Source organism: Thalia democratica, chromosome 2 (assembly GCF_965202585.1).
Source record: "Thalia democratica chromosome 2, ktThaDemo2.hap1.1, whole genome shotgun sequence".
Taxonomy (NCBI): Eukaryota; Metazoa; Chordata; class Thaliacea; order Salpida; family Salpidae; genus Thalia; species Thalia democratica.
The window spans coordinates 53,513,125-53,524,608 of NC_139166.1; the positions used below are offsets into that span (position 1 = coordinate 53,513,125).

Consider the following 11,484-nt stretch of genomic DNA (forward strand, 5'->3'; position numbering starts at 1 on the left):
CAGAACATTTACTTACGAGGAAGTTTAGGTTTTATTCATTTAGAAAATATTTTTGTTGAATAATTAAAAACTATTATTAAGCTTACACGTAGATTTACTAAGCTAGTGAATGAAATAAAGCATTTGTAAAATACAATGTATATATACTGCAAAATATAAAAATTAAATATAAACAAGTAACAAATTTAGAATGACTTCTAAACGAAACCAGTGGTTAGATAAATTTCAAAAAAGAAAAAATATATGTACTAACAAAATGTTATTCGTAGTTCTTAAATCAAGAGCTAAACAACAAACATAATCAAAAAAATTATTTGTGAAAAAACAATAAAAAAATTTAAAGGAACTATACAAAAAGGCAAATATTTAACCATTTTTCCACTACAGAATTATTTTTTTTACGCACACTACATACTCTCTACAATTGTAAAAAGTTAGACACAGCATTTCTAAACTGATGCAAACAAATTTTTCATTTAAAGTATTAAATTTTGTGCAATTTCAATCAACAAAAAATACAACTTAAACCTTTAATTGATTGCAATAAGTCCTTGAGATTAAATTTTTTTTTTTGAAAACTACAAGCATACAACCATCAACTAACAAAGTGTATTACACCAAATACATTCAATTGACTGCCCACCAGCCGATCTTGGGCATCCTGGCCTCCACCTCCTCAATGGTCTTGTCCTGTATCAACCCGTAGAAACTCTGGTCCTGGTCACCATCCACCCTCTGGTACAACCACCCCACCTGGTGGTTGCATTGCGGGCAGCCGCACACCGACCACGCGTGATTGTTGAACCAGGTGTCGTCTGCTACTACCTGTGAAGATAGTTATTTTAATTTAGATGATAGTCAATAAAAGTTAATTATTTAAGAAATCCTTATATCTTCTTGTTAAGAGAATGCAAAAAAAAAGAATTTCAAAAGAGTTAGTCAAGTTTTAAAAGACTTAATTATATTTTTAAAGCTGAGAAATGTTGAAAAAATATTTATTTTTTTTTACTTTTCATGAATATCAATGAAAAAAGAATCACTTATGTAAGCAAAAACCATTGCATGAGTCAGCTTAATTTTTTCAAAAAAAACTATCCTTAGTGTGTGAAAACCCTGACAAAACTACTTAAGAAAATCTAATTTAAGGAAAAAAATTGAAGATTTTTAGATAATTTTAGTTCAAGTTTAAAATTAAATAGACAAACTTGTTTCTCCACAATTACGTCTGCTTTGTTGACAGTAAAAAGTTTAAAAAATTGACTACTTGGATTTCTAAAGTATTGCACTAAAGCTAAGGTTTCATCAGAGTATTGTTTTACTTCTTTTTTGAGTACTGCAGAGGGTTTTCCTATAACATTGAAAACATTTTTAGTTGAAGCTATTGTCTTGCCACATCTTCTGCACAAAATTTCACCACCTAAAACAGTAAATACAGTTTGCTGCAAAAAAGTGTGTTTGTGCCTTCTTGCTAAAGCTTTTAGTCTATAGTTTAAGTTTAAGGCAGGCTTATTTAAATTTGAGCTACATTTTGAAACTGCTTTGATTTGTTAAAAGTTTCATAATAAATACAAGCAATAAAGTTTAAAACTGTGTTTAAGGTATTTAAACAGTTTAGTTGTTTATAACCTAAGTACTAAACAACGCTATATAAAATACACTGTTCCAATATCAAAAGTAGAACAATAACTTAAGTAAAAATACTTAAACCCAGCTTAAATTTCAGAACCATACATAACTAATTATTTTAAACTTTAACCATAGAAAACATTATTATGTTATTCGTATGATGCTATTTATCGTAAGGGAAGCCTGGGAACTTGAACTAAATTAAGAATAAATGTTTCTAATTATTAACCATAAAATAAAACTTTTGTTTTGTTTTTTAATGTAAAAAATAAATTTCAATTTAAAACAAAAACCTATGCAAGGAAATGTTACCCCTGGTGCTATATAAAACCTTTGGTAGTTAATTTAAAGTTATAAAAACTATAATAAAAATTTTTAAGCTAAACATTGTTTTAAAGATTTTAGGGAATAAACAAACTCAGGGTTGAAAGAGTAAAAAATAATATAAAAGTACATATATGATACAAAATAAATACTAGTTTACAGTTATTTTGGGTTTGATGCTTAATGCTTTCCTGAGAATAAGTATATATGATTTTACGTGAAGTAATATATATATACATATGTATGGTTTACAAAATAGGTAAATAAAATAAACTATATAGTAATATAGAATAAGAACATAATCTATGTAGCTTTAAAATGTCTATACTTTCATGAATGAAATGGTTGCATTTACTAATAAAATCTGATCTGAAATTAAGAGATGTTAGAAAACTAGATTAGCTATTATTGATACTTCAAGACTACATAAATTACATATCTTTCTCAGTTTATTTTGTTTTACTTTATTCAGGGTTGCCACTCGCTTTTAATTTATTTTCCATGCTTTCAAAATTTCTTCCAGGTTTTTAAAAGGACACATTTATAGGTAATTTTTTAGTTTAAAGTTAAGATTATGGTAAAATACTGTGTTTAACAGTATAAAAACATTGATAAGATGCTGTAAAACTACTTAAACTGCGTTTTTTAATAAAAAAAACTTTTATGATGACAAAAATGTTTATCTATATGATACATTTTTTGTGTCAAATCAAAATTTTACTACTTAACATGTAAAAACTGTAAAAAATTCTAGGTTTTTTAATGAGTTTTCTTCAAATATCCAGGTTTTTCAAGGGTTTTTTAAATTTCTCAAATTCCAGGTTTTTCAAGGTTTGTTTTGCCTAAATTGTCAAATTCCAGGTTTCCAGGTAAAGTGGCAACCCTGACTTTATGAAGTATTATTCAAAATATGTTAATATTCATTTAATAATAATCATTAAAGTTCTTATTGTAGATAGACAAACTTAATTTATAGTTTCAAACAATTCTATCTAAAACTATACTCATTTATTCATTGAATTTGACTTTAAACTCTTTAACCAACATCATTACTATAATATGGTGCATAACTGTAATACATAACTGAAGCAATGTAACAAGTAGTTTTTGTGAGGAACATTTATTTTACTGGGTAGGGCATGTCAATTTTCTTTAACTACTTAGTTTGCTTTCTTTATATTTTAGAATTATCTTATTCTAGTGTTCAATGGTTTATTTTTTAAATTTGGTATAAATTTGGTATACATGCAAGAAAAAATTCAATGCTATTGTTGTTAAAGATGTTTTAAAGGGACCAGTTTTGGGAAAATATTAATCCACTTGTTTTACAAACTTTTTCACGCTTTTTTTAAGAGCTTAATATTGAATTTAAAAAGTTATACACTTTTCCTTCTGTGTTTCTTAATTTTTTTTTTTGTTTTCCAATATAAAATCAGATCTGCTATTCTTTAATTGTTACTGTATAATTTTGTGTATTGTTAATATTATAATTAATTAAAGATAAGAGCTTGTGCTGAATAACTTTAGATAATTCCATATAGTTTTTATGAAAATGGTTCAAGGACCTTATTCAAAAATATATTCTTTGGTTTTTAAGCTACATACCACTTAATAGATACGTATCTATAGAATGATTTGTATGTCAGTTTATACTTTTTTCAATTTTTTTTGATGGATGACATAAAATACTCTGCAAATTAAGTGATCAGTTAAGAATGTATACATCATCGTCCCCTAGCTCTGTTTTTATTTTTATATAGAAACTCTTTTCTTAGAGATAGAAACTCATAGACTTTCTCTGTCTGAACATTTCTAGATCACCATCATCTAGGTACAGGCTAAAACTTTCTTTCAGTAGTAATTTAATTTACTTTCCTAACGAGGAAAATATAACAAATTTTTAATTCATAACTCTTTATCATAAAGGATTAAAGTTTTACAGAAATGAAAGATAATTTTCATTAGCTTATTGCTATTTAATGCTTTTTTTTTAGCCTACAGTAAGATTTTCTAATTTCAAATCTAGTAGTGGCTAAATAAATTTAAACCATATAATGATAAAAATTACAACTATATTTTATCATTAAAAATATATAATAATAGAATAATAATATTTATCATTTTAAATTTTTTTTTTTTAAGTTTTTAAAAGTTTCTATGAACTTATAATAAAACTTTGGACCCATATACCTAAAGCAGATTAGGCCAAGTCTTGTTTCTAGGTCTTTCAGTTATATAATTTAACTTATTTGAAAACCTTGTATTGTTTGAATCAACAAAACTAGCAAGTGTGAATTTATTGTGCCCTGGATCAAACACATGAACTTACAAATTTGTAATTTATACACATTATTTAATTTCAGCTGACCAGTTTTTCTTTTAAACAGAGGGTTTGTTGTGGTCAGGGCTGGAACACAGCAAACATATTTGATCATTATTTTTTATTTATTTGATCACTTGTTTTTAAGTTACAGTCAGCAGCAACACCTAACGCAGATAAACAATATTGAATGTGCGGATAAAACAAACGATGATATAGCATTTTTATTGTAATTGTCATGTCCTGGACATGACGTCAAACTGTTCTGGTATATGACTCACTGACCAAAAGGTTTTTTTGTGCACCAGGTCCTTGGACCAAACTTTTTGAGCGATTTTTGACGTTTAATAAACAGTATATATAATTGTGTAAAATAATATCTCATTTTTGAAAAATTATAAAAATTACCAGACAGTTTTGATTTTAGAGAACTCAAATGTTTCTTCTAATTTAGCTTATCATCTGAAACCACAGCTAAGTGTTTTAAACTATTCCTCTGCTTAATAAGAAAACCATTAATCTTCTCACTAAACTCACAGTTTTTTGAAGTTTTATCAGAAATCAAAAACTTTTTTTTTGAATACTTAATTAAAAGTTTATTAGCGTGAAACCGTTTACTAACTTTAAGCAACTTCTTATAAATAACTCTAAACAAATAATCAGGATTACTGTGTTAGTAGCTTAAGCAGGTACATCAGCAAAAAATCACATAATAATCAGAGGAACATAAAATAGCATTAGTATATATAATTTAATAAAATAAAAAAATCATAGGTAAATTTTACGAGTTAGGCAAACAAATTCAAACTTACTAAAAACTTTTTTGATGCTAAGCCATGTTAAAACAAATTTCAGTAAAAGACTAATAGTTTGCATATTTAAGATAAGCTAAGTTTGCTAAAAGTTCCTTCAGTATAATTTTTATTTGTAGTATGTACAATGTAATCAGTTGTGAGGTAGGGAACTCACCATTGTAACAACTTATATATCAAAGACTATAATAAAAATAAATCCCATTTGTTTTCGTTTGATTACAAACTTAGATTAAAATATCTTGACCGGAGAATTGAAATTATCTTAATATTAAAATAGTTGAACTTCTAGTGATCTACCGGATCATGTATTCAATTTTGCTAGATCTCAATTTAAAAAAATATCCAAATCCAGATCAACTAATTTTAATACTAAATAAACAAAACTATAATGCTATGTTTGACAACTACTTATCGTGTATTACTTATAGTGTTAAAAATATTGTAAAAACCAAGATTTAAAAATGATAGTAAACTTAATTACTAAAAGTTATAGAAGTTTTAAAGAATACTTTATAGAGGTAAATATACTGTATAAATTATGTGCATTCATGATGAATTATGATTCATAAAAACAACAAGTAATTTAATATGTTTAGAGAATTTATTGAGAGCTAACATTAATTACTTTGCCTTAACCTCTTTAAAGATGTAAATTGGCTGAATATCTTTTTGAATTACATTAAAATTATTTTGCAAAGACTTGTAGCGATTATAAGCTTCAGAACTAAAAATTATTTGTGACAATTGACTTGGCACGTAGCATAGTACAGTTCTACAAATCTGAGAAACGTAAACAATTTTGCAAAAAAAAACGCACTTTTGAAATACCCTGTTTTCTTTTCTTCTAGTATTCTTTTGTACTTAGTTTTTAGTAGTGTACACAAAATTTTTACGGTACACGAACCTCATTTAGGGGTTCACGAAATTTTAAGATTACAAAAAAAAAAACATAGAGTTAGATTAAGTATGTAGTTAATATTCAATAAAGTAATTAAAGAGTACCGAACTGAGGATTTTGTGGTAATTGCGGAGAAGTGTCCAAATAATAAATATGTAAGACAAAGCCATACAACTAAAATATCACTGTGAAAATAAGGAAAAAGAAATAAAAATGTCAATTAAAAAGAAGATCAAATAAAAAGTTTCAGCTTTAGTTGTTAAATGGTTTGCATGTAAATACAAACTGAGTTATGACTTTTAAGGAGAAATGCACTAGTAAAAGTCTTCACGTAATCCCACCACTAGCAGCGCTTATTAAAATTAGATCTTGGGTTGCACCGATTTTTTTTTTGCAGCTTGGTGTACACAGAACTTGATTAGCTTGCCGACCACTGGTCTATAGCATTTGTAATGTCTAGAAAATTGAGCAACTTAAGTAGCTTTTAAATTATATAAGTTTAACTCAGCTAAGGTTATCTTTATTAAAATGCAATTCATTGTAAAATAAATTATTTTGAGTTACAGAATTTCAAACGTGAAAGATTCTAAATTGAAAATCATGATAATGCGTTGCAAAAATTTTACTACAACACGAGAACAATAAGACAGGTAGTTACAAGTTGAACTCGAGTAGGCCCAACTCTAGCAAAGACAACTACAACAGATACAACTCGAGCAGAGGCAAATCTAGCAAGGACAAATCGAGTAGGGGCAACTCGAGCAGGGGAAACTCGAGCAGGAGAAAGTTAAGTAGGGGCAGCTTGAGCAGGGGCTGAACAGTTTTAAGTTTAAAAAAAAGTAGTTATAACTATTAAGCAAACGTAATTTTTTACAGTAATTTTTTTTTAATAGTTACTTTGATTGTTTTAGAAAACAAGTATTTTGGTATAGTGACAAACTAATGTAGTTGTATGTAAAAAGATCTCAAACTAATTTATAATAAAAGTTTCAAGCTTAGGATTTCTTTGTTTTCCGCAGCTCCAAACAAAAATACCACGCGATGCCACTGGTGTGTAGCAGAATAAAATACCTTGTACACGTTTATTTCTCATACATCAAAATTCCTTTTTTTTTAAGTTTAACATAATAGCATCCTTTAGTAAAAAACACCATAACACTAGAGGTAGTTTAAATAACTTCTATTAACTAACTTGTAACTTCTATTACGTCATCATGCATCGTCCAGTCTTTTTTTGTATTTTGCAGATTCGTAACTTTTTTGAGCTAGCTATGTCCTTTATTAAGTAATAATTTTGAATGTTATTATTGGGTAAACACCTAATAAATCTAAACTTGGTAGACATGCGTTATTAAATTACATTACAATTGAAATTTAGACAATTCAAATTATTTAAAAAATGTTGTTTAGGCCACGTGTAAGAAATTATTACGTAACATAAAAAACAAAAATGCTCATGTAGGTCTAAATAATAAAACTATAATGGTATCAAAAAAATCTATAAAAAATATTTTCTAAAAACAGAAAATCAACAACTACTAAAACATGTTTTAGTAAAATTTTAAACTTATTCTACACACATCTAAAGTGCTAGTTTTATCTATAAAAAAATCTATTTTACGTCTAATTTATAAAGCTTTAAATGTAAAATGTTTTCTGTTTATTAAGATTCATTATAAAAGATTATTAGTTGTTCAAATTTTTTTAAATTAAATTTTTGGTATTTGTGTCGTAAGAATTAAAACAGTCGTGCACCCGCGTATTTAATTTGAACGGTGAACCAATACAGGTTTATATATAGGAGTTAACCAACTGTTTAGAAATTTTTTTCAACTACTTTTAAGACTTTTTGTGAATATCAGTTTTTAGCTAAACAACGAAAGAATGGAATTACTACTTTTTTTTGTGTATTTGTTTAGTATATATAGTCAAACGACTAATTTTAGCTACATGCCGCATGTTGTCCACCACTATTCTAAATTATAACAAAGTTCATTTGACTGAAAATTCATTAAAAAGTTTTTCTACTTTCACCCAATTATTAACTTAAACATAACCATAGGTAATGAACGGGCAACTTTCGGATCATTAGCTGAACCTAACTCGCCAAGCTGAAACCTTTCGTATGATACGTAGCTTTTTTCTTTGGCAAAGCAACTGACCTTGGTATTTTATAAAGCAAATATGCTAGTAACCTGATATTTTGTACGTGACATACTTAAAGAATGACTATTTAAATACAGTTTTTCGTTAAATTTTTCTAGTATGTTCGGTCCGCAAAGGCTTATCTGGTAGTATGATTAAAATTTCCTACAATCCGTATAGGTTTTTAATTAGAGCTAGGCAAACTGCCGCCCGCAGGCCAAAATTTCGGAGCTCAAAGTAAAAATATGCTTACAGAGAGGTACTTTACAGCTTAAAACATACTTTTTTAAAACCAGTAGTAAGAAAAGTTTTGTTGTTTAAGCTTACAATTTAATAACTACTTGTTACTAGTGCTTATTTTATCAATTTTTTGTTTTTAACAGTATTTTATGTTTATTAGTAGAAACATTTTGAAACAACTTTGGCCCGCGGAAGACTTTTTTGTACAGTGCGGCATGTTTACAAGATTTTTAGTAATTTTTCTCAGCGACTTAAAAAAGGCTGCCGTAATGTCCCCTATATAATAAGAATGAAGTAAAACTAAGAAAACTAGTAATTAGACTCTAATAAACTTGAAAGTTCTATTAATTCTAATTTTACTCGATTTGGCCAGATCTCAATTTGAAAAAAAAAAATATCTGGACTCGGTCGGTTCTTAAGTTTAGAAAAATATTGTAATCCGGTATATATAATTTATTGAACGCTCAAAATATTTGGTCCTAGGACCTGGTGCACGAGAACACCTTTCAGTTATCGAGTCGCACACCACGGATACCTTTTAACGTTTTGCCCAAGACTCAGTTCAATATTTTTCAGTGAAAAACATGCCATCAAACTTAATAAATAAAATAAAGTTTTCATCGCTTACTGCTAAAAAAAAGTTATTAGTTTTAGCTATTTAAAAAAGTGATATTGTTAGTTTTGATATAGTCAAAAATGTATATCTCAATATTCTCCTATAAAAGTTAGGATAAGGCACTGGAATGCATTAAATTTTTTTTTGGCGTTTCTTGCATGCAATACTATATATGTTTTTATTAAACTTAATTATAAAACATTACACACCTAGGTTAATTTTGTGTATTGTACCACACTAACAAAAACTATTTTTTATAAACGTTCGTTTTTTTGTTTTTAAAATATGTGGTCCTAACAAGGTCTGTAAAGTTGAATTTTTCGTAAAATTTGGTAAATACAATATCAATATGTTTTTGATTCAAAAACCTTACATATACTTCAATATTTGCTTGTGCTTTCTAACTAATTTTTGAATGTTAAATTCACAAGAGGTAAATTTTTGATAGGAAGTATCACTAAAATTCGATCCACACATTTAAATTATTAAATATTTCAAGTACTTTTATATATATGTATTATTTATGTATAGACAAGAGTCTATATCAAAAAGAAACTCTGTACTAATATGTAATTTTTCAGTTAAAAAAACTGGTATAAGATGATGAACTTCTTCTAAATTTGATACTACACTTTTATAATGTTTAACGTTATGTTGTTAATATCCATGATTATTGTTGCATGTAATTTTGTATCCAGCAGACTGCTAATAAATTTTGTGCTATAAATGAGAAAACAATTAGTTAACTGTGAATACAGTTTAAGTTATTCGCATGTTGTTTTTCTAAAACTATTTGTTTGTCATATGAAGAACTTAAATTATAAATAAGTAAAAACTTAAAGTATTCTCAGAACTCAGATAGTTTTTTATACAATTAGTTCGCATACTAAAATTTTACTAACATTGTGTTTATTCTTTTACCAAATAACTGCTGCCTGTTAGAACTGTTGTTCAAAAGAAAGTATAATTAAGTGACTCTCAAATCTCAAGTATAAACATATTTCTAAAAATAATTTTTTACGTCTAATTAAAAAAAAAATATTTAAACTATTACATGGTTGCCACTGATCAAGCTGACTAAAATTTCCTGACTTTTTACCAAAACTTTCCTGACTTTTCTAAATCAAACTCTTAATTTAAACGTATTCTAAAATACATAATCTAACACTTGAAACTATATAAAGCTTTCAATCTAATTTTAATACAGGTTAAAACAACAGTTTTTTTTTTTGCTGAATTCAATCATCAAACCTCCATTACATCACTTGAACCATTTGTGTATTATTGATGTATTTGCAATAAACAGCTCTATCAGCAAAATACTTATATTATTACCTTATAAACACAGCTTGTCCATTCAAGCAAGATGTTTTTGAAATGTGGTCCAAGGCCAAAATTATCATGTATGATAATTTTGTTCGGGCCATCTGACATGACTGTGCTATTGCACTGTCAGGAAATTGTTTGTGTTCAGCTTCGCCAGTTTGATACACGAACTGGCTGAGTAATTGTGCTTGACAGTGTGTAATACCCATAAAATTTCAGCGGTTGTGGTTTGTGACTTACTTACCAAACCTATTGATGGGCTTACACCACTGCTCTCACAACTTGCTACTCTGCCACTGCTCTCACCACTTACCCAACTGGAGCTTGATCCAGCACTATAAAAAATTGTTGGATTCAGTGAACTCCTGGCTTTTATTTCTATGTTCAGCTCCATTCATATGTACAGTGAGTGCTTTTCTTCGCATATTTGAAAGTGACAGAGTATACTCAGTATATGAACACTACTTGCATTTAAACTTTTGTGTATATATCACAGTTTCACTATGGAAGTGTCCTTGCTACAAATCATCAATACTGAAAAGCTTACAAAATTTGCTTGTTTAAGTAGGGTACTTGTTCAATATGTTTTTAGAAATTTTTTGCAGTTTTATAAAGGATATTTTATTAATTTATACCACATGAAGGCATTTGAAATTAAATAATTTTGTAAATTTATAGGAAAATTTTTGATTTTTTTACTGACTTTAGAGGATTTTCAATTAATTCTTACCATTTGAAGGCTTTGGAAAATAAGGAAATTTGTAAATTTAAACTGACTAATCTGACCTTTTTTCAAAACCCCCCCTTTTTTCCTGACTTTTGTCTTTTTTTTATTTTTTCCTGACTTTTCCAGATTTCTTGACTTTTCCTGACCGAGTGGCAACCCTGCTATTAGTTTTTATACCCATCAGCTAGGTAAAAGCTAGAAATAATCTATTGATAAGTTAAAACAGATTAATAGTTACATTTACAACAAACAGTTTTAAACAAATTTACAACTTGATTTTTTTTTCTTAAATAAAAATTTATTTAATATTTTAACTACAAATTACATAAGAACAGTAAAAATATACACTGTAGCACTCTAGTCAAGCATTTAAGACGCAAGAAAAACTCTTGTAAATAAAAAAATCACACTTTGTTTTTCGAAAGAGTGATAATGCACGGACGCCCA

General features: G+C 27.6%; 1 protein-coding gene across 1 annotated transcript; it reads right to left on the reverse strand.

Moving 5' to 3' along the window:
* Positions 1-218: 218 nt before the first annotated feature.
* On the reverse strand, positions 219-5,181 carry LOC145829946 (uncharacterized). Its single transcript, XM_082937833.1, has 3 exons — positions 5,083-5,181; positions 1,206-1,417; positions 219-825 (listed from the first exon to the last, which is right to left on the reverse strand). The coding sequence occupies exons 1-3, from the start codon at positions 5,144-5,146 to the stop codon at positions 628-630; spliced, it is 474 nt and encodes a 157-aa protein (XP_082793959.1). The 5' UTR covers positions 5,147-5,181; the 3' UTR covers positions 219-627.
* Positions 5,182-11,484: the final 6,303 nt, after the last annotated feature.

Excerpts from the sequence above, each read along its gene's own strand:
- LOC145829946 (XM_082937833.1), bottom strand. The coding sequence starts at position 5,146 with ATGCAAACTATTAGTCTTTTACTGAAATTTGTTTTAACATGGCTTAGC. Across the intron at positions 1,418-5,082 it reads TAGCATCAAAAAAGTTTTTA|GTGGTGAAATTTTGTGCAGA; the intron begins GTAAGTTTGAAT and ends TTACTGTTTTAG. Across the intron at positions 826-1,205 it reads ACGTAATTGTGGAGAAACAA|GTAGTAGCAGACGACACCTG; the intron begins GTTTGTCTATTT and ends CTATCTTCACAG.